Consider the following 23,654-nt stretch of genomic DNA (forward strand, 5'->3'; position numbering starts at 1 on the left):
AGTACCTCCTCCCTATCCCCTGCGCAGCCTCACTCCTGTGGGCTGCACTTGGAGCCATGGCGGCGGCAGCCGCAGGACGTGGCCCGGGCTGTGGACCTGGGGACTCCCCAGAGGGGCCCGAGGCGGAGGCTCCGGAGCGTCGGCGGAAGGCGCACGGGATGCTGAAGCTTTACTACGGCCTCTCGGAGGTGGAGGCGGCGGGGCGCCCCGCGGGGCCGGACCCCTTGGACCCTACAGATCTCAATGGGGCGCACTTCGACCCGGAAGTGTATCTGGACAAGGTGTGTGTATCGGGAGGGGGAACTGGCCCCCGATATATTGCACCCCACATCACGCCTGCGACTTTGTTGGGGGGGGGGGGGGGGGCGAGGGAAGAGGTGTTCATAAAAGCAGGATGACCCTGGGCCGGGCAATAGGGGCAGAGTTGGAAGATAAGGGGTCGTGGGCAGACTTGGACTGGCCTGAGATGGTGCGAAGTCTGAGGTCTCCTGGGCTGATGTTCTGATAGACCCGATATAGGGGGCGGGGCCCAGGCGCTGACAGGCATAGGACTGGGCCTTGGTTGCAGCTGAGTATTTCAAATGCCGACAAACCCCAAACAGGGTCTGACCTGGTAACTTCTGAGCTATGCCACTTATAGGTTCCTTGTCTGAGATTCCTGGCAGGGGTGGGATCAGGGTTTTCTTGCACCAAAAGCCTACCAGTTAGGGGCAAGGCTGGGGGACATGAGTGCCCCCTTGTCCTGGATACTAACCACCTAATTTCCTCCAGCTGCGAAGAGAGTGCCCACTGGCCCAGCTGATGGACAGTGAGACGGACATGGTGCGGCAGATCCGGGCTCTAGACAGCGACATGCAGACCCTGGTCTATGAGAACTACAACAAGTTCATCTCAGCCACAGGTGATTCCTACTGGGGCACACTCCTCACCGTCCCACATCCCCCAGTTTCTCCTGTGTTGGGGAAACCAGCAGAGGATTTAGACAGAGCAGACCCAGATTCTAGTCCTGCCCTGGCACTAATGCACTCTCATCTTTCTCTCTCAGAGCTTTTTGATGACTATTGAGGTGATAACTGTTCTCAGAGGGTTGTTTTGAGGACCAAAGGGGAGAAAAGGACAAAATGAAATTTTAAAAAGAAATGAATTTACCTGAAGCACTTAGAATCTCTGACACTAAGGACGCCTCAGTAATGGTTAGTTTCTCTTATTAGTAGTAGCTTTCTTCTCTGGTTCAGGTCTTTCTTGAGAATGGACTTATCTCTCTTTCACTCTCTCTTTTTTTTTCTTTCTTTTCTTCCTTTCTCCTTCTTTCCTTCCTTCCTTCCCCTTTCCCCTTTTCCCTTTCTCTCTTTTTAAATGAAGCAGAGATAGAAAATGTATGACATTAAGGGACAAACATCATATAAAGGTTTTTTTTTTTTTTCCCTTCTGTCCCCTTTATTCTCTATTCAAGATGGTACTAGACAATGTTCAGTATCATCCACACTAGCTTTTGTCCTGTGTTGGTGAAATGCACTGTTCAGATTTTTGGGACCCACATGTACTTAGTCCTAGAGGCAGATCTTGCAGGTCTACCTGCAGTCTATGGGAATGTCTGTCCTCTGAGTGGGATGAACAGAAGAATGGGGTGACCTGACTGTTGTTTTAAAAGGATCCCTCTGTCCACTTGTTGAGAGTGGACTATAGGGAGGCAAGGATGGCAGAGACACCCATTAGGAGGGTATTATAACAGTCCAGGCAAGATGCTGGTTGTATGGACCACGGTGGTAACCGTGGAAAAGTAGAATGGCTCAAGATTCTTAAAAATTTGTTAGTTGAGGGATCTGGAATTCAGAGAAGGCTGGAACTTGAGGTACATGGAACAAGATGGTCTCTCCTGGGGGGAGTGTACAGAGAGAAGAGGTCTGAGGACTGAAGCCTGGTGCATCCTAGCATTCAGAAGTCATGAAAAGAAGGAAAATCTCACAAATCTTCTTTCTCAAAGAAACAAACATTTGGGAAAGTTTGAGAACAACCCAGACCATGGCTGTCTTAGAAGATAAACGAAGAAGGCATTCCAAGAAATGGAATTGATAAGCTTGACCAATACATTAGCTCATCAGTGGTGCAAGAGAGGGAAGAACTGCAGAAGCAAAGTCCTCAGGAAAGAGGGAGGGGATTGAGCAGTGCACATTGGAGAGGCTGGCCTTAACAGGAGGTCAAGAGCTCATCTACTGTAGCAGGAGGGAAAGCAGACTGTGGTCAGAGCCAGTCAGGTGGATAGGTGTGGTAGAGTTTAACTAGAGACCTTTCAGAACACATTAAGGAATTTTCCATTTATCTAAAGAGTACTTAGCTAATCAAAGTGTTTAGACAAATGAGTGATGTGATTTGTGTTTTGAAAAGATCCCTCTTGTCACTGGCTACATTGAAAGGAATAGATTGGAGAGGTGGCTGGAGTGAGGCCATTTCGGTAGTCCGAACCAGAGATTCTGGGAGCTAACACCAGGATGATAATGGGGGGGGGATGGACAGTGATGAGTGAATTGAGAAGTGTTAGGAGGCAACATCGACAGGACATGCTGTTGAGGAGCTTTGGGTGTACAGAATGACCCAAGTTTCAACTTGAACAGTGGATGGTGGATGTGGTGCCCAAGAAACTGCAAGAATATCGGGTGTTGGAAAAGGAACATAATGAGCTAGGTTTGGTTTTGTTTTGTTTTTTTAAGGGGAGCAAGGCATGAGATAAACCTGGACGAGCCTGTGGGGCCAGATCATGAAGGCCTTTGTAGACAAAATAAGAAGGATTTTGGTCTTAATCATAAGAACTCTAGAGATCCATGTCAGGTAATCACAGCATCTCAGTATGGAAGGAAGCTTGAGGGGGTCTAGTCCAATCCATCTCTTCTTTCCTCAGAGTATCTCTAAGGAGTGGCCTTCTGACTCTTGCTAGAAGTGGGGAACCTTTACCTAGTGGTGAGAACTCATAACTCTTTGAAAGAACTTTGAGGCTAAGGGAGCTAGGTTTTGAGGTTTTGGAGCTGTGCGTAAGGAGCTAACAAGAAGGCAGATGCATATGTGGCTCTGGAGCTCAGAAGAGAGATCTGAGCTAGAGGAATAAGCCTTGGAGGCAGCTGTGAAGAGGAGGAGAGTTTAAAGGGAAGTGTGGGCAGGGTTGGTCAAGAATGGGTTAGAGCCTGAGAAAAGGAGAGAGCCCAGGACAGAGCTTGGAGGAACGCCTCCGTTTGATGGCCATGGGGAGGAGGAGGGTGAGCCTGCGATGGAGACAGGAGTGGTCATAGAGGGAGAGTGGTGTCAGTATGAATATACGTTAATTCAACTGATTCATTCATTTATTCAATCGCTTGTCAAATATTTGCCTGTGTGCCAAGTACTATTCTAGGCACCAGGGATATAGCAGTAAATAAGACAGTTTCTCAGCTGTCATAGAATGTACATTCTAGAGAAAGAGACAGATAATGAAGAAAGAAAATAAGATCAGTTCACTTCAACAAGAGCTCTGTAGAAAATGAAACAGGATAATATATTAGAGAGTGGGTGGTTGGGACTGATATAGAGAGAGTGGCAGAGAAAGGCTTTTCCAAAGAGGTCACAGTTAAGGTGAATGATGAAAAGTTGACGATGGGAGGATTTGGGGGCAGAGTGGCCCAGGCTGAGGAAACAACTTGTGCAAAGGCCCTGGAAACTCTACGACCAGAGAAGGGAAAGCAAGAGTGTGGGGGTGAAGGGAGCGGGGTCTGACTGCATAGGATATACAACAGGGGTGGTGAGGTTTTTCTTTTCTTTTCTTTTCTTTTTTTAGGTTTTCTGAAAGGACCAAAAAGTAAATATTTTAGGCTTTGTGGGCCATCTGGTTTCTGTCACGACTACTTATCTCTGCCATTATCATGAAAGCAACTACAGACAGTATAAATGAATGAGCATGGCTGTATTCCAGCAAAACTCATTTACAAAAACAGCCCTGGCATCCAGAGTGACGTCAGCAAAAATAGTGGAGTAAGTGCCTTTGAAAATATCCCCTCCATGAAAGCAGCCCTGAACTGGCCAGAATGGTTAGAATAAGCTTTCTTAGACCTCTGGAAAGTAACCAGAGGTGTGCAGCAATCAGAGGAGCATTTATTCAAGAAAAAGAGCTGAATCATGGTAAAAATAATGAATCATATGGTATTTTAGCTTGTCCTAGCCCCACCATTTCCTCTCCAGCTTAGCAGTAGCCTTGAAAAATAGCCCATACTCCTAATACTAGAGGGAGCAGAACAAAGCTGGAGTTCTTTCAAAGCCTCATGCCCAAAGAATTGTCATTATTTAACCTGTCTGGTGGTTTCCTGAAACAGTCCACCCCATAGGTTTGTCTTGACCTGGAGGTCACCCAGTGCTAAAAGTCTCTCACCAGGGCTTCCCTGGAGGCACAGTGGTTGAGAGTCCGCCTGCCGATGCAGGGGACACGGGTTCGTGCCCCGGTCCAGGAAGATCCCACATGCTGCAGAGTGGCTGGGCCCGTGAGCCATGGCCGCTGAGCCTGCGCGTCCGGAGCCTGTGCTCCACAACGGGAGAGGCCACAACAGTGAGAGGCCCGCGTACCGCCAAAAAAAAAAAAGTCTCTCACCAGAGTTGTTTGTCAAAAACAATTACAGGCAAATGATGTGTCTGTCTGAAGTGATAGATAACACTTGGGCAAACAATAGTACTAACCCAAAAGCTTAAAAGGAAAAGCTGAGGAATGAGATGTCCCTAGGGGCTTTGACAAGCTCTGACACATTATTAGGAATCTTGAAGGCCACGAATGTGTACGGTAGTACACATACTTAAGAAAGACCTGAGAGACTTCCCTGGTGGCGCAGTGGTTAAGAATCTGCCTGCCAATGCAGGAGACACAGGTTTGAGCCCTGATCCAGGAAGATCCCACATGCCACAGAGCAACTAAGCCTGTGTGCCACAACTACTGAGCCTGCGCTCTAGAGCCCATGAGCCACAACTACTGAGCCCGCGTGCCACCACTACTGAAGCCCATATGCCTAGAGCCCATGCTCCCAACGAGAAAAGCCACCACAATGAGAAACCTGTGTACCACAACAAAGAGTAGCCCCTGCTCGCCACAACCAGAGAAAAGCCCGCATACAGCAACGAAGACCCAATGCAGCCAAAAATAAAATAAAATAAATTAATTAAATTTAAAAATCCACTTGCCAGTGCAGGGGACACGGGTTCGAGCCCTGGTCTGGGAAGATCCCACATGCTGCGGAGCAGCTAAGCCCGTGTGCCCCAACTACTGAGCCTGTGCTCTAGAGCCTGTGAGCCACAGCTACTGTGTCCACGCACCCTGGAGCCTGTGCTCAGCAACAAAGAGAAGCCACCGCAATGAGAAGCCCGTACACCACAACAAAGAATAGCTCCCACTCACTGCAACTAGAGAAAGCCTGTGTGCAGCAATGAAGACCCAACACAGCCAAAAATAAATAAATAAATAAGATAAATGTATTAAAAAAAAAAAAGGAAAGAAAGAAAGACCTGAGAACGTCCTAAGCTCTCACTTCTGGCTTACTTCAGGCTCAGTGCAAGCAGGAAGTGAAGGTTAAGGGAGAGTTGTAAACCTCCTGGCTGAGTGTTTAAGGTATGCCCCAACACACACACACACACACACACACACACAGCGCCTCAGTAAATACTAGGAGATTTATTAGTACTAGATATTTAAGGAGATCCTTGTCCAGTCATTAGCTAATCACTAAGCTAACCAAGTAAAGGCTTCAGTGGCTATACACAGCAAAGAATACAAACTTTACAGAGTTGGTTCAGAAACGAATTAGTACAGGTTTAGTAACTCTGAAAAATAATTAGACAAACAATAGCAACAAGCAGCAACAACAAACCCTGGGGAGGAGAGAGGATCTGATTTCTAGAGTTGCCATGTTATATCAATATTATCTAACATGTCTGTTTTTTCAATAAAAATTTATGAGGCGTGCAAATAAAGTAGAAAATCGGACCCATACACAAGAAAAAGCAGTAGAAACTGTCCCTGAAGAAGCCTAGAAGTTGAATTTACTACGTAAAGATTTAAATCCACTATTTTAAATTTGTTCAGAGACCTACAGGAAGCTGTATCTAAAGAACTAAAGGAAGGCATAAGAATGTTTCACCAAATACAGAATATCAAAGAGAATAAATTATTTAACAAAAGAACCAACTAGAAATGATGAAGTACCACAATGAAAATGAAAAATTCACTAGAGGGTCTCTATAACAGATTTGAACAAGCAGAGAAAGAATCAGCAAACTTCAAGATAGGTCAGTTGAAATTATTCAATATGAGGATAGAAAGAAAAAAGGATGAAGAAAATTGAACAGAGCCTTAGAGACATGTGAGACACCAAGTGTACCCACATATGCATAATGGGAAGAGTGAGAGGAGAGAGAAAGTAGCAGAGGAATATATGAAGAAATAATGGCCCAAACCTACCCAAATTTACTGAAAAACATTAATCTACACATCCAGGAAGCACAACAAACTCCAAGTGGGGTAAATGCAGGGAGATTCACACCTAGGCATATCACAGTGAAACTGCTAAAAAAAAAAGAGAGAGAGAGAAACTTGAAAGCATCAAGAGAAAAGTGACTCATCACATACAAGTGATACTCAATAAGATTAACAGCTGATTTCTGGTCAGAAACCATGGAGGTCAGAAGGCAGTGGATTCACATTTCAAAGTGCTGAATGAAAAAAATGTCAACAAAGAATTATATACCCAGTAAAAATATCCTGTAAAAAAGAAAGAGAGGGACTTCCTTGGTGGCACAGTGGATAAGACTCCACGCTCCCAATGCAGGGGGCCCGGGTTCGATCCCTGGTCAGGGAACTAGATCCCACGTGCATGCTGCAACTAAGTTTGCATGCCACAACTAAGGAGCTCACGTGCCTCAACAAAGGAGCTGGTGAGCCGCAACTAAAGGAGCCCTGGAACCGCAACTAAGGAGCCCACCTGCCGCAACTAAGGAGCCCACATGCTGCAACTAAGACCCGGTGCAACTAACTAACAATAAATAAATATTTTTTAAAAAAGAAAGAAATTAAGACATTCGCAGATAAGTAAAAACTGAGAGAGTTCATTATTAGCAGATCTTTACAAGTAAAACTAATTTATTAATAGTTATATATAATAGCAAGTTTAACTGGTTAATACTAGGCAATATTTATTGAGTGTTTAATATAAAACTACACATTGAACTGCTTACATATATTATTAATTTAATTCTTACACATCTATGAAGTAGTTAACTATATCTCCATTTTACAGATAGGGAAACTGAGGTAATGAGATGCTAAATAACTTGGTCTAAATTTTATAGATAAGACATAATGTTTAATGCCTTGTTTCAAACGCAAAACAAGTCCAAAAATAACTTTAAAAAAATCAGATTTTTTTGTTCTAGTACCTGTAGTAGCTTTTGAAGGAACTGCATTTCTATAAAAGACAAACATTATGCATAATAAATAAATCCCTAAATGAATAAGTTTTATGTTAGACTATTGTTTAACAAGTGAAAAATAAAATCATGACAATCAGAGAGTAGACAAATAGACTAAAACAAAATACTGCCATAAAGGAGAAATGATAATTCAGGAAGATCTAGTAACCTGGGGCCACTTGGTGTAGGAACTAACAGCTCTGTCAGCGTTTGCAGTCACTGGCAAATCGTTATCTTCGCAGAAAGTTTATAAAGTTTATCCAGAGTCAAGAAAACAGTCTAAATTACATCCACAATATTATGCTTAAGAAAATAGAGGCAAGGTTTATATATTCAAGACATATTTAATGAAAACCCCTGCCACTCACTTCCTACAGGGGAAAAAAATCCTTAGTATTTGTGTGAGTATCCTATGGTTGCTATAACAAACTGTCACAATTTTGGTGGCTTAAAATAACAGAAATTTTAAGAAAATAACAGAAATTATGGTCTCATAGTTCTGGAGGCCAGAAGCTCAAAATCAAGTTGTCAGCAGGGCTGCACTCCCTTCAAAGGCTCTAGGGGAGAATCTCTCATGCCTCTTCCAGGTTCTGGTTGACTTAAAACATTTCTTGCAGTGCACCACTCTAACCTCTGCCTCTGTCTCCACATGGCCTTCTCCTGTGTCTGTGTCTTTATTTCTTTAATGTCAAGTGGCAGTGAGGTGGCTAGATGATAGGTCAGATTTTGCCCTCTAGTCCCATTAGTTGTGGTTGGGAGTGAAGAGGTGGCAGTCGATTACTTTATGGTATAAAACCTTTCTATTGCAGGAGAGAGACTTGTGGATCAGGAATTGGAATATGGCCAGGGCAGGTAACAGTGCTTTGACACCCAGTAGTATTGGAGGGTCTCCTGCTAAGGTGGGGGCCGGCTTTGGCTCACTGTAGGGACAAGGACACTGGCAGTGGCAGTTCTTACTGGCGTGAGCCCTCGTGAAGGCTGCCGTTTTCTCACCAATATCTGGCCCCACATAACAACCTGTAGGCTTCTGTAAATTGAATAGAATTGAGTCCAGAAATAAACCTGTACATCTGTGGTCAGTTAATTTTTTTATAAGGAAGCCACAGTTACTCAACAGGGAGAATAGGTTTTTCAACACATGGTTGGGATACCTGGATAGCCATATCAAAAGATTGAAATTGGATCCCTACCTCACACGCTATACAAAAATTGACTCAAAATGGATCATAGACCTAAATATAACAGCTAAAACTAAACACTCTTAGAAGAAAACATGGGTGTAAGTCTTCATGTCCTTGGATTAGACAAGACTTTGTTAGATATGACACTGTGATTTGTGATTTATAATAAGAAATATACATTTGGTCTTTGTGCACCATCCCTGGAATAGCTCCTAACCCCTTGTAATTTCCCATATAAGAGCCTTGTTAACAATATTTAGTTTTGTTCCCAGTTCCTGAAATAGCTCTAGTGAAATAAAGTGACATGGATGTCTTTTGGTGTTTATATAACAAGCCCTTTTCAACCACACCTGAGTTTATGTTAATGAGGTGATATTTGGAAAACTCCTAGATAACCCACGGATGGGGGCAGGTTGCCAGCAGAACCAACCATGTGATTAGAGGGTTGGAACTTTCAGCCCCACCCCCCAGGCCTCCAGGAAGGGGAGAGGGGCTGGGGATTGAATTCAGTCACCAATGGCTCATGGTTTAATCAATTATGTCTATGCAGTGAAGTCTCCATAAGCACCCAAAAGGATGGGTTGGTGAACCATGTGGAGGTGTTGGGAAAGTAGCATGGCCAGAGAGGAAATGGAAACTCTATACCCCTTCCCACATACCTTGCCCTATACATCTCTCCCATCTAGCTGTTCCTGAGTTGTTTCCTTTTGTAATAAAACAGTAATCTAGTAAGTAAACTGTTTTCCTGAGTTTGCTGAGCTGCTCTAACAAATTAATTGAACCTGAGGAGGGGGTCATGGGAACCTCCAATTTAGAGCCAATCAGTCAGAATCATAGCTGACAACCTGGACTTGTGATTGAAATCTAAAGTGAGAGAGGATAGTTTTGTGGGACTGAGTCTTTAACCTATGAGATCTGATGCTAACTCCCAGTAGATGGTGTCAGAATTAAGTTAAATCATAGGATGCCCAGCTGATGTCACAGAATTGCTTGATGAGTGGAAAACCCACACATCTGGTGTCAGGTGTGAAGTAGTGTTGAGAGTAGAGACACACAGGAGTGGGTTTTTACTTTATAGACACCAAAAGCACAAGTAATCAAAGGAAAAAAATTGGATAAATTGAACTTAATCAAAATTTAAATCTTGCGCTTCAAAGGACACTATAGAGAAAGTGAAAGGACAGCTCACAGAATGGGAGAAAATATTTGCAAATCATATAGCTAATAAGGGTCTAATATCCAGAATATGTAAAGAACTTTGATTAAGTCAGCACTAAAAAGACAACCCTGTTTAAAAATGGGCAGGGGCTTCCCTGGTGGCGTAGTTGTTAAGAGTCTGCCTGCCAGTGCAGAGGACATGGGTTCGAGCCCTGGTCCAGGGAGATCCCACATGCTGCGGAGCAACTAAGCCTTTGCACCACAACTACTGAGCCTGCGCTCTAGAGCCCGCAAGCCACAACTACTGAGCCCACATGCTACAACTACTGAAGCCCACACGCCCAGAGCCTGTGCTTCGCAACAAGAGAAGCCACCGCAGTGAGAAGCCCATGCACCACAACGAAGAGTAGTCCCCACTCACCACAACTAGAGAAAGCCTGCACGCAGCAATGAAGACTCAATGCAGCCGAAAATAAATAAATTTTTTTAAAAATGGGCAAAAGATTTGAATAGACATTTCTCCAAAGAAGATATACAAATGACCAACGAGCACATGTAGAGGTGCTCAACATCACTGGTTATTAGGGAAATGCAAATCAAAACCACAATGAGATAACCACTGCACACCCACTAGGTTTTCCAGAAAACGGAATAAAACAAATGTTGGTGAAGATGTGGAGGATTTGGAACCCTCTGCATTCCTGGTGGGAATGCAAAATGGTGTACCCGAAAACAGTTTGGCCATTCTTCAAAAGGCTAAGCATGGAGTTATCATGAGGCCCAGCAGTTCCACTCCTAGGAATATACCGAAGAGAATTGAAAACATATGTTTACAAAAACACATACACAGTTGTTCATAGCAGTGTTATTCATGACAGCCAAAAAGTGAAAGCAGCCCAAATGGTCACCAAGTGATGAATGGAAAACAGGTGTGGTCTATTCCATACAATGAAATATTATTCTGCCATAAAAAAGTATGATGTACTAATACACGCTACAACTTAGATGAGCCTCGAAAACATGCTAAGTGAAAGAAGCCAGACACAAAAGGCCACATACTGTATGTAATTCCATTTATTTTATTTTTTTGGTATTATTATTTATTTATTTTATTTATTTTTGACTTCGTCGGGTCTTAGTTGTGGCATGTGGGATTTTTGTTGAGGCGTGCACGATTTTTCGTTATGGCGTGTGGGCTCTTCCTTATGGTGCGTGGGCTTCTCTCTAGTTGTGGTGTGCGAGTTTTCTCTAGTTGTGGCACACAGGCTCCAGGGCGCGTGGGCTCTGTAGTTTGTGGCACGTGGGCTTAGTTGCCCCACGGCATGTGGGATCTTAGTTCCCTGACCAGGGATCGAACCCACCTCCCCTGCATTGTAAGGCAGATCCTTTACCACGGGACCACCAGGGAACTCCCTAATTCCATTTATTTTAAATGTACAGAATAGGCAAATCCATGGAGACAGAAAATAGATGAATGGTTGCCAGGGACGGAGGTGAGAGTGAAATAGGGAGTGACTGCTAAGGGATACAAGGTTTCTTTCTGGGGTGATGAAATAAAGAATTGGATAGTAATGTTGGTTGTGCAATCTTGTGCATATAATAAATATACTAAGAACCACTGAATTTTATGCTATGTCCATTATAGCCCAGTTGAAAATCAAAAAGCCAAACCGCTATCAAGCCAGGTTTGACCCGCAGGGTATATAGTTTGCCAACCTTTGGCCTAGACACTGCATTTGTTTATGTAATGATGCATTTATCTGTTCCAAAATTGGAAAGGTCCCAAAGGTTGTATAGTGAAAAGCCTCTTCCCATTCCTTTCCCCAGGTAAAGACAAAACAATCTTTAATGGTAAACTTTACTGAAGATTAACAGAAAAGTGCACAGGTCATAGTGGCCAGCTCCTGGAATTTCACAAATGGAACGCCTCTGTGCAGTCAGCACCCTGGTCAATCAACAGCATGACCAACAAGGCCCCCTCCAGCCTCCTACCAGTTACCACCCACTCTCCTCCCAAGGAGAGTTTTCTCTAGTTGCAAAGTACTTATCTTAGCAAGCCTGAAAGAGTTCGGGGATGTACAGTGTAGTCTTTATTACTCAGTGGTGTGGATGGTTTTTTGTTTTGCCATGGTGCAACTTTTATTTCCATTTAAATGGCTCTGTGGCTGTGCATTCAACAGCAATGCCACCAGTACTAGGTTTTCTTTTATTCTGTTTTAATGACAACTTAGCTTTTGGATTTTTTTTTCCCTTTGAAAGTCAGATTCAAGTTTCCTTTCTGATGTAGTACCTAAATGTCATGGTCCCAAACACCCACTCCAAAACGAATCGGCTCCTCTGATGGTAGCATTTGACAGCCCTGGAAGGAGGTTGTGTCATAGGTTAAATGGTTTGTAAGCAAAAACAAGAATTCACTGGGGGAAGACGAAACGCCTCATGAACTTCCAAGCCTCTTCATGATCGTCAGCCCGTGAGCCTTCTGGTACCTGAGCTTCCATCTTTTGCCTTTGCTCTGGTTTTATTCAGTTGTTTTTTTTGTTTTGTTTTTTTGGCTGCATTGGGTCTTCGTTGCTGCGCCTGGGCTTTCTCTAGTTGGCCGCAAGTAGGGGCTACTCTTCGTTGCGGTGTCTGGGCTTCTCATTGCGGTGCCTTCTCTTGCTGTGGAGCATGGGCTGTAGGCGCATGGGCTTCAGTAGTTGTGACTTGAGAGCTCTTGAGCACAGGCTCAGTAGTTGTGGTGCACGGGCTTAGTTGCTCCAAGGCATGTGGGATCTTCCCGGACCAGGGATCAAACCTGTGTTCCCTGCGTTGGCAGGTAGATTCTTAACCACTGCGCCACGAGGAAAGTCCCTTTTATTCAGTTTTTAACTGCACGGCACTGTCTGTGCTATGTCCATTAATTCATTATTTGTGAATTGGCAACAGTCACCATTTTCCAAAAAAATATAAGTAACTCCAACCAGTAGCCCCAAAGAGTAGTACAGATGTTTCATATTATGGGACTTTATTTTTTTAGTTACCTTCCTCTCTGTGGAATCTAAGAAGGGTGAATGGTCTTGTCCCACAGACTGTGTTGCTAACATGAGAAGTTCATTTTGTGATTCTTGGTCTACCTCTTCGTGTAACTTTTTTAAAAATCTCTTAATTGTTCTGTAGGTGTTAGCTCTGTGAGTTCTTGTGCATTTTTTTGTTTGATTTTTTCCAGCTATTTTTTCCCTGCATATTTTGTGTCTGTCTGTTCCTTTTTATTGTCATTGTCATTGATGTTTTTCTCCTCACTTTGCCCAAGTTGGGTTGCTGCCCCAATCCTGCTCAGAGAACATTCCCACAGTCCAGGAGCCACACACAGGCCAGGTGTGGGTGTGCGAAGGCTCACAAGTGACTGCTGTTAGATATTGCCATATTCTTTTCCGTAGAAAATGACCTGTTTGCACAACCACCAGCAAATAGGAGAACAGCTCTTTCCATGCACCCTGGCCAACACTAAGTTACTAAAATTTTCAGTCTTTGACAATCTGAAAAGTAGTATCTCTGTAGTTTTTTTAAATAAGATTATTTATTTACATATTTATTTATTTGGTTGCACCAGGTCTTAGTTGCTGCACGTGGGCTCCTTAGTTGCGGCAGGCAGTCTCCTTAGTTGCAGCTCATCAGCTCCTTAGTTGCGGCACATGGGCTTCTTAGTTGTGGCATGTGAACTCTTAGTTGCGGCATGCATGTGGGATCTAGTTCCCTGATCAGGAATCGAACCTGGGCCCCTTGCATTGGGAGCGCAGAGCCTTATCCACTATGCCACCAGGGAGGTCCCTCTGTGTAGTTTTAATTTAATTTCTCTTGTGAGGTTGAACATTCTTTGTATGCTTAAGAGCTGTTTGATATCCTTGTCTGTGATGTCCTTTTCCTATTTTTCTATAGAGTTGTTCTTTTCTTCTTTTTATTTTTGGCCATGCTGGGCAGTTTGCGGGATCTTAGTTCCCCACCCAGGGGTTGAACCCAGGCCTTAGCTGTGAAAGTGCCAAGTCCTGACCACTAGACCTCCAAGGAACTCCTGAGTTGTTCTTTTTCATAATGATTTGTAAGAGTTCTTCACATATTAGGGAAAAGTAGCCCTGTATGGTATGATTTGCAGTTCTTTTAAAGTTCGTTTTGATTTAGCTCATGGTGGTTTTTGTTGATCAAACAATTTTATTAATCTCTTCTTTGATAACTTCTGAGTTTGAGGTGTTTCTAAGCAAGACCTTTTCCATTCCTAATATTATTTTAAAATTCTCTCTGACTTTCTTCATGTACTTTTGTGATTACATTTTAAAATCACATTTAAACTTTGATCCCTCTGCTCTGTGTGTATATATAAGGTGTGAGGTCTGAGTCCAGCTATATATATATATATATATATATATATATATTTTTTTTTTTTTTTTTTTTTTGCGGTACGCAGGCCTCTCACTGTTGTGGCCTCTCCTGTTGCGGAGCACAGGCTCCGGACGCGCAGGCCCAGCGGCCATGGCTCACGGGCCCAGCCGCTCCGCGGCATGTGGGATCCTCCCGGACTGGGGCACGAACCCGTGTCCCCTGCATCGGCAGGTGGACTCTCAACCACTGCACCACCAGGGAAGCCCCCAACTATATTTTTATTTTAAATGGCTTTCCAGTTGTCCCAACACTATTTAATAATTCATCTTTTCCCCACTGACTTGAAATGTTACCTTTATCATAATAGTAAATTTCTTTATGTTTCTAGATTTTTGAAAAACCTTCTGTTTTGTTCAATTTATCTCTAATTGTCCATGTACCAGTGCCACACACTTTAAGTTACTGTAGCTATAAAACTGCACGTTTTAAATTCTAGTAAGGCTAGTTCCTTCTTACTCTTTTTCACTTCCAAATTTTAGTTCCCCATTCTTATTTTTCCACCTGTTCATCAAATTATACTTTTAAAAAAAAAGGAGGGGGGTCTCTTAAAATTTTACTGATCAAGTTAAATTTCTAGGGAGAATCAACATCTTAGGTTTTGGGGCTTCCTGTCCAAGAATGTGGTATGTCTTCACACTTCTTCAGGCCTTCTAGTATGTTCCTCAGCTTATAAAGGTTTCTTTATGTAAATGTTGAACATTTCTTAAATTTATTTCTAGATATTTTGATCTTTTAAAATTGCTATTTAAAATGGGTCATTTTCTACTGTATCTTCTTATTACTATGTGTGAATGTTGTTGCTTAATTCTATAGGTTTTTTATATTAATTTCATGTTCAGTCACCTTACTAATCTCTTATTGTTTGTAGTAGTATTTTCAGTGATTTGTTTTTTAGACTTTTCAATTTATGCAATTATATCATCTGCAAATAGTGATAATTTTACCTCCTTTACAATTTTTGTATCTCTGTAATATATTACCTGAGTCTAATTGTGTTGGCTAGTACCCCAGAACAATGTCAGACAGCAGTGGTGATCATGAACCTCCTTGCCATGTTTCTGATTTTAATGGGAATTGCTTCTAGCATTGCCTCATTAAACATGATGCTGGTGTTTGGAGGCTAGGGAAATATTCAGCTGTTCATATTTTATTGAGAGTTTTTTAAAAAAAATCAAGAATAGCCGTTGAATCGTCTTTCTTTCATCTCTTAATATGGTGAATTATTATCGAGATCCTCTCATATTGAGCCGTCCTTGCATTCCTGAAATAAAAACCATTTGGACATATTTGTCAATTATTCTTTTAATACATTGCTGGATTCTGTTTGTTAATTTATATGTGTATCTCCATTTATTTAATTAATTTAATTAATGTATCTATGCATCTCAATTCATAAGATATGAATGTGTCACTTTCATTTTTGAGCTATTTTTGTCACATTTTTGTATCAGTGTTATGTTTCTTCCACAAAGTTAATGTGAACGCTTTTCTAATTTTCTCTGCTTGAGTACTTCTTACACAGAGCTTTGGAATGAGCTGTCCTTCAGAGCTATGGCAGCACCCCCATGACATCCTCTGGCACCTTTCTGTGGGGGGGAAGGAGAATCTTTTTTTTTTTTTTAATTTTTAAATTTTTGGCTGCATTGGGTCTTCATTGCTGCACGCGGGCTTTCTCTGGTTGTGGTGAGCGGGGGCTACTCTGTTGCGGTGCACAGGCTTCTCATTGCGGTGGCTTCTCTTGTTGCAGAGCATGGGCTCTACGTGTGCGGGCTTCAGTAGTTGCAGCATGTGGCCTCAGTAGTTGTGGCTCGCGGTTCTAGAGCACAGGCTCAGTAGTTGTGGCGCGCAGGCTTAGTTGCTCCATGGCATCTGGGATCTTTCCAGACCAGGGCTCGAACCCGTTTCCCCTGCATTGGCAGGCAGATTCTTAACCACTGCGCCACCAGGGAAGTCCTGGACAATCTTTCTTTGACAACATTCTCAGTTCTCTCTGTTCATGTATTCTTGCTCTTCTGGAATCCATTTAGGTAAATTCTGGTTTTTTGTGGCAAATTATCCATTTCATCTAGGTTTTCAGTTTCTTTACACAGAATTGAGCTAAGTTGTATCTTGTGATTTTTAAAATATCTGTGTATTTGTGATTGTTTCTCCCCTTATTTCTTATTTTGTGTATATTTTTTTCCCCATTTAAAGATTAGGGTAGCTCACATTTTATATATTTTGTTTTTCTTTTTTTTTCAGTGACCCTGACCTTTGATCTATTTATTAGTTCTCCCATTTAAAAAAGTAAATTAATTTCTGCTTTTAGCTTTATTAATTCCTGCTTTCTTTTTTATTTTTCTGCTTTCTTTTCTGGTTTCTTTTGTAGTGCTTTTTCTAACTTCTTGAGTTGAATGTTTATTCTAATTAGTACTATAAGAATTTAGGACTGATTTCCTGTGAACATTGCTTCAGCTATATCCTATAGGTTCTTACAGTGTTTTGATTGTTGTTATTTTTTACATATACAGAAATTTCAGCTTTGATTTCCTTTTTGATCCAGTAGTTGATAATAATGAGGTTTTTCTCTAAATAATGGGATCTCTTTATTTTCTAGTTTTGTTATTAATCTCTAATTTCATTGCATTGTGATCAGGGAATGCTTTCTGTACCATTTAGTTTCTTTTCTTTAAATTTATTGAGATTTTTTTGTATGACCTAATATGTGGTAAGGTTTTGGTGTATTTTATGGAATCTTGAAAAGAATAAAAATCAAATAGGTCTTCCATATTAATGATATTATTTAAGACTTCTGTAGCTTCATTTGGTTTTTATCCTTTTGGTCTGTCACGGATTGACAGAAGTGGATTAAAGTCTCCTATAATAGATATGTTTCTGCTTCATCCTCATTGCTTTCATTTATGCATATTGATGGTGAGTTCCAGAGTGGAATTAGGGATATTAGTTGGGAAATGTTAGTAGTAGTTGGACAAGAGATGATGGTGGCTTGGAAAGAAAATGTTGGAAGTAAACTTTATGCAACTTGCCAATGGACTGAATGTAAGGTAAAGGAGAGATAAGAATCAAAGATGACTCTTAAGAAATGGCCAGGAGGGCTTCCCTGGTGGCACAGTGGTTAAGAATCCGCCTGCCAATGCAGGGGACACGGGTTCAAGCCCTAGTCCAGGAAGATCCCACATGCCACGGAGCAACTAAGCCCACAAGCCACAACTACTGAGCCTGAGCTCTAGAGCCTGTGAGCCACAACTACTGAGCCCGTGTGCCACAACTACTGAAGCCTGCATGCCTGGAGCCTATGCTTCGCAACAAGAGAAGCCACTGCAATGAGAGGCCTGCGCACCGCAACCAAGAGTGACCCCCGCTCGCCGCAACTAGAGAAAAGCCCGCGTGCAGCAACGAAGACCCAACCCAATGCAGCCAAAAATAAATAAATAAAATTAATTAATTTTTAAAAATAAGTAAAGAAATAAATGAACAGGAGCCAAAATGGAAAAGGTTAGTGGAGGAACAGGTTTGGGGAAAGTCAAGAATTCTGTTTTGCGTATGGACACCAAGGCGGGAAAGTGGTGGGGAGGGGTGGTGGTGGGATGAACTGGGAGATTGGGATTGACATGTATCCACTAATATGTATAAAATAGATAACTAATAAGAATCTGCTGTATAAAAATAAATAAAATTCAAAAAATTTTTAAAAATTCTGTTTTCAACATATCATATTTGAGGTGCCTGTTTGCCATCCACATCAGGATATTAAGTTGTTAGGCAGGGCTTTGGTCAGGACTGGAGGCAGAAATGTCCAAGTCATCACAGCCGTGGGACAGGATGAGACTCCCTCAGGGATCTATTCACTCTGCAGGTTTGGAAGGAGTTGATGTTTGCTTGTATTTTCTCTGTGAAGTGTGAATCAAGGTCACCATTTGAGAGCTGGGGGCATGTACTGGCGTTTTGAGAACTGAGGACAAAATGTTATTTTGGAAAATGGAAACACAAGACTCACTAGAAGGTTTGGAAGGACAGCTGACCAGTGTGCAGTGCTGCTTTGGGACTTAAAGTCCTAACTTGAAAGGGAGGCCAGTTGGTATGATTTTGTGGCTCATTTTCAGCTGTCATTCTTAGGGAGTGGGTTGGTAATTGGGCTTAACCTGTGGTAGGGTTCTGCCGACAAATAACGGGGGCCAGGGGGCAAGAGATGCAAGGGGGCTTGCAAATGGGTGCTGATGCTCGTGGAGGACCATAGATTCTAAGAGGAGTGAGGAAGGAAGTGCAGCCATGAGAGGTATTACAAACAGTGACCAAGTGGTAGGGCCGCTGGGTCTGGAGTTACTGAAAGGCCAAAGGATTGTTAGGGCGGGGTCAACAGGGTGAATGATCAGAATTACAGAAGGTTGTGAGGCTTGAAGCTAAGGTTTTAGAGGGCGCAGTTCTTAGCAAGGGCAGGGAGAGTGGCACAGAAGGCAGATGCAAGAATGGATGGAGTTGAGGAGGTCAGCAAACGGAGAGTCAAGAATGTCCAAAGGCTCATCCTTGTGTATGTTGATGTCCACGAGGAGGTGTGGCCGTGATCTGGAACTGAGGGGTGTGGCAAAGAGGACAGTAGGGATGGCAACAAGAAGGGGTGTAGTTTGATGTCATGGTCTTCAAAGAAGCTGGGGTCTCAAAGGGAGGAGGAGTAGAAGCTATCTAGAAGTGTTAAGGGGCCAGGCCCTGAGGCATCTGGGTTGAAAGGAAGAACAGCCTCCTTAGGCAGGTTTCTGTCAGGACCAAAGGGAAAGAACCCTTCAGGGAAGGTCAACCATGTTCTAGAAGACAGAGTGAAAGGGTTAGGGAATTCTGGGAAAGAGGTAAGACTGAACAAGTATTTACTGTCTGTCCCATGGCAGGCAGGGTGCTGGGCATGGAGGATGCCCTTGGGAACGAGCAGACAGGTCCCTGCCAAGTGCCCTGGGCCCTCCTTTGGATCTGGGCATCTTCTGAGATCAAAGACTGCGGCTTCATGGGCATCTCCCCACTGCACTGGGGCTAGGGACACACACGGGGTGTTCAGAAAACGTCTGCTGCACTGACATAATGACACCTCACCCCCATTTATAGTGACCAAGCACCACTGCAGTCCTTTTCAAGCACCTAATCCTCAATGTGACCCTCGAGGAGTGAGCTCAGGCGCGTTTGGGAAGGGGGCGGGTGTGTGTGAGGGCATTTGGACTACCTCTCAAGCTGAGTGTTCTGCCTGTGCCCCTAGTCATCTGCCTTTCCCCCTCTTGCGCCCTTGTCCTCCTAGACACTATCCGGAAGATGAAGAACGATTTCCGGAAGATGGAGGATGAGATGGACCGGTTGGCCACCAACATGGCAGTGATCACGGACTTCAGCGCGCGCATCAGCGCCACGCTGCAGGACCGCCACGAGCGCATCACCAAGCTGGCAGGTGCGGCCCGCCCCAGAGCTGGTGCTAAAGTGGGCCACCCCCAGGGAGTTGGGGCTAACACCACCTCCCCCTGTCCCCCAGGGGTCCACGCGCTGCTACGAAAGCTGCAGTTCCTCTTCGAGCTGCCCTCGCGCCTCACCAAGTGCGTGGAGCTGGGCGCCTACGGGCAGGCGGTGCGCTACCAAGGCCGCGCGCGGGCCGTGCTGCAGCAGTACCAGCACCTGCCCTCATTCCGAGCCATCCAGGACGACTGCCAGGTCATCACGGCCCGCCTGGCGCAGCAGCTACGGCAGCGCTTCAGGTGTGGGCTCTGGGCCCTCATGCCACACCCGCTGGTCTCCTGGGTCTGCCCCCGCCCCGAATTCTGTCTTCTTGCCCTTCACCTCCCTCTCCCTTCCCGCAGGGAGGGTGGCTCTGGCGCCCCTGAGCAAGCCGAGTGCGTGGAGCTGCTGCTGGCCCTGGGCGAGCCTGCGGAGGAGCTGTGCGAGGAGTTCCTGGCTCACGGCCGAGCACGGCTGGAGGAGGAGCTGAGAAGCCTGGAGGCGGAGCTGGGGCCCTCCCCTCCGGCCCCCGACGTGTTAGAATTCACTGACCGCGGCGGCAGCGGCTTCGTCGGGGGCCTCTGCCAGGTGGCGGCGGCCTACCAGGAGCTGTTTGCGGCCCAGGGCCCGGCGAGTGCCGAGAAGCTGGCAGCCTTTGCGCGGGAGCTGGGCAGCCGCTATTTTGCTCTGGTGGAGCGGCGGCTGGCTCAGGAGCAGGGTGGCAGTGACAACTCCCTGCTCGTTAGGGCGCTGGACCGCTTCCACCGGCGCCTGCGGGCGCCCGGGGCCCTACTGGCCGCTGCCGGGCTGGCAGAGGCCGCCACAGAGATCGTGGAGCGAGTGGCCCGCGAGCGCCTGGGCCAGCACCTGCAGGGCCTGCAGTCGGCCTTCCTGGGCTGCCTGACGGACGTGCGGCAGGCGCTGGCCGCCCCTCGAGTTGCTGGGAAGGAAGGCCCTGGCCTGGCCGAGCTGCTGGCCAACGTGGCCAGCTCCACCCTGAGCCACATTAAGGCCTCGCTGGCCTCTGTGCACCTCTTCACTGCCAAGGAGGTGTCTTTCTCCAACAAGCCCTACTTCCGGGTACGATCTTCCCCTGGGCATCCTTTTTCTTTTTTTCCTTCCTTTTCAGGGCATTCTTTCATTTATCTTGCATGCAGGTTGGCAGCTACCAGGGCACACAGTCCTTGCCCCAGGCAGTCTGGATTTGGTTTCAGGCTGCCTTGAGAAAGGCTGGCATAGCCTGGAGGGGTGGGGCAGGCTCTGAGGGCATCTGCAAGCAGGGTCCCCAGTGCTGGCTTTGCCCCCCTGCACTCCCTTCCCGCAGCAGGGGAGCTGCTCTGGGGTTCTGGAATGTGGGGTGAAACTGTCCCTTCGAGAGAGGCCAGGGCACTTCGAGTCCCAGTAGAAGGTCACTAGCAGCCTCTGCCTGGAAGGTTGGACCTGCTGTGTATCTGGGGCGCTCCTCCTCACAGGGCGAGTTCTGCAGCCAGGGTGTCCGTGAGAGCCTCATCGTGGGCTTCATCCGCTCCATGTGCCAGACAGCTCAGAACTTCTGTGAGAGCCCTGGGGAGAAGGGGGGCGCCACGCCGCCTGCCCTGCTCCTGCTGCTTTCCCGCCTCTGCCTGGACTACGAGACCGCCACCATCTCCTACATCCTCACCCTCACCGACGAACAGTTTCTGGTGCAGGTGAACTGCTAGCTCAGAGCAGGGTGGGGGGAGGTGATGCTAGGAACACAGGAGGTTGGGCAGTGCCCTCATGGTCAGGGCTGCCTGTGCCCAACTCAGCCTGCCCCTTGCCCAGCCTGTGCCCAGCTCCTGGTGGCCAGTGGCTGCAGAGCTGCCCCCAGTGCCCACTGCCTGTCTGTCCTCTGCATCCCTGGCTCAGGACCAGTCTCCATTGACACCCGTGAGCACACTGTGTGCGGAGGCCAGGGAGACGGCACGGCGGCTGCTGACCCACTACGTGAAGCTGCAGGGCCTGGTCATATCGCAGATGCTACGCAAGAGTGTGGAGACACGGGACTGGCTCGGCACCCTGGAGCCTCGGAACGTGCGTGCCGTCATGAAGCGGGTGGTGGAGGACACGACAGCTATCGACGTGCAGGTGCTGCCCTGGGCTGGCCAGGGGAACTCTGATAGGGCTGGGGGTGCTGGAGGACACGACAGCTATCGACGTGCAGGTGCTGCCCTGGGCTGGCCAGGGGAACTCTGACGGGGCTGGGGGTGCTGGGGGAACAGCCCTCTGAGGATCATGACAGGAGGGGCCAGGCAGTGCCTGCATCTACGGCCTTCCTCCTCAGCCATGGTGGCCTCATCACCCCCATTTCAGCTAGGAGGAGGAAGCTGAGGCCCAGAGTCACCCAGGAAATCAGGTCAGGGTTGGCCCTGAAGATTTGGCCTCAGTACCAACTCTTATGTTCCACTCTTGCCCCACTCCACTGGTTCTGTAAATAGTGACTGGGTACCAACTAGGTACAGGCCCTAACTACCCTGTGGTTTTTATAACGGTTGTGATTCTTACAACAAATGAGTGTGTAACTTAGGGCATCCTTGGCCCTTGCCCAAGGCACCTGGTGGGCTGCATGTTCCCCGTGCCCTGGCCTCCTTGCAGTTCCTCCTTCCACCACCAGGTGGGGCTCCTGTATGAGGAGGGTGTTCGCAAGGCCCAGAGCAGCGACTCTAGCAAGAGGACCTTCTCCGTTTACAGCAGCTCTCGGCAGCAAGGCCGTTATGCACCCAGCTACACACCCAGGTCTGGCTGGTCAGGGTAGGCGCAGGGGGGATGGAGAAAGGAGGACCGGGGTGCAGGGGTGGGCTCTGATTGCTTGTCTCCTCCCATTCAGTGCCCCGATGGACACCAACCTCTTGAGCAACATCCAGAAGCTGTTCTCTGAGCGTATTGACGTGTTCAGTCCTGTGGAGTTCAATAAGGTCTGAAGTCCACAGTGACCCTGCCTTCCCAGGGCCCCTTGGGAAGGTTGGCTGAAGCAGCCCCGCACTGGCCCAGGGAGCCCTAGGACTCTGATTCCCCACCCCCCCACCCCGTCTCTGTTTCTGAGGGATGTTTCTAGGAGTGAGTGGTCATCCAGAGCCCCGCCATCACCATCTCATAGCCCTCTGCCCGCGTCTGGGTGATAATCTAGTATACCTCTTGGCCCTCGTCCTTATCCCCACCATAGCCCTGGGTCCTCCCCAGGGATTCCTAGTCACACCATGGGCCCTGCCCCAACCCAGCCCGTGCTCAGGGACCTGATACTCTCCCTCCAACTTAGTAAGCTTTTCCCCTCCCCATATCAGTGCTGACCCCCATCTCTGCCTCAGGTTGCTGGGCCCTCCCCGTCCACTCTCCTCCAGATGATGGGGCCAACCTTGTATGGTCCCTCCCTCTTACCTGGGTCCTGGGACTTTCCACCCCATCACAGCTACTGGCATTTTGCCATCTCCTTGGCCCCTGCACAGGACGTGGGTGCCCTTCCTCGGGGATCTAGTACCCCTCCCCAACACCTGCTGTAGTGGATCTGCATCCCTGTGTCCCTACGTGCAGGTGTCGGTGCTGACCGGCATCATCAAAATCAGCCTGAAGACACTGCTGGAGTGCGTGCGGCTGCGCACCTTCGGGCGCTTCGGGCTGCAGCAGGTGCAGGTGGACTGCCACTTCCTGCAGCTCTACCTGTGGCGCTTTGTGGCTGATGAGGAGCTTGTGCACCTGCTGCTGGACGAAGTGGTGGCCTCAGCTGCCCTGCGCTGCCCGGACCCAGTGCCCATGGAGCCCAGTGTCGTCGAGGTCATCTGTGAGCGTGGCTAGGCCCGGTCACACCAATCCACTCATCCCCTGGTGGCCCGCCCTGGTGGCCCGCCCTGGTGGCCCTTCCCCTCGGGGCCTGCCTAATAAAGACGTGTTGTCTCCTGCTCCCTGTCGCCTGCCTGGGCGGGGCTTGTGGGGGGAGGGAGGTGGAGCTGTGAGCCT

At 46.6% G+C, this 23,654-nt stretch overlaps 1 protein-coding gene across 1 annotated transcript; it reads left to right on the forward strand.

The window, feature by feature from the left end:
• The first annotated feature begins 20 nt into the window (after window positions 1-20).
• VPS51 (VPS51 subunit of GARP complex) lies at window positions 21-23,595 on the forward strand. Its single transcript, XM_029207269.1, has 10 exons — window positions 21-281; window positions 772-901; window positions 19,498-19,644; window positions 19,726-19,945; window positions 20,048-20,765; window positions 21,158-21,373; window positions 21,573-21,791; window positions 22,318-22,439; window positions 22,531-22,618; window positions 23,232-23,595. The coding sequence occupies exons 1-10, from the start codon at window positions 57-59 to the stop codon at window positions 23,490-23,492; spliced, it is 2,346 nt and encodes a 781-aa protein (XP_029063102.1). The 5' UTR covers window positions 21-56; the 3' UTR covers window positions 23,493-23,595.
• The last annotated feature ends 59 nt before the right edge of the window (window positions 23,596-23,654 follow it).

The sequence above is a fragment of the Monodon monoceros genome, unplaced genomic scaffold (genome assembly GCF_005190385.1).
Source record: "Monodon monoceros isolate NGI ecotype Baffin Bay Population unplaced genomic scaffold, NGI_Narwhal_1 Super_Scaffold_7, whole genome shotgun sequence".
In the NCBI taxonomy this organism is placed as follows: domain Eukaryota; kingdom Metazoa; phylum Chordata; class Mammalia; order Artiodactyla; family Monodontidae; genus Monodon; species Monodon monoceros.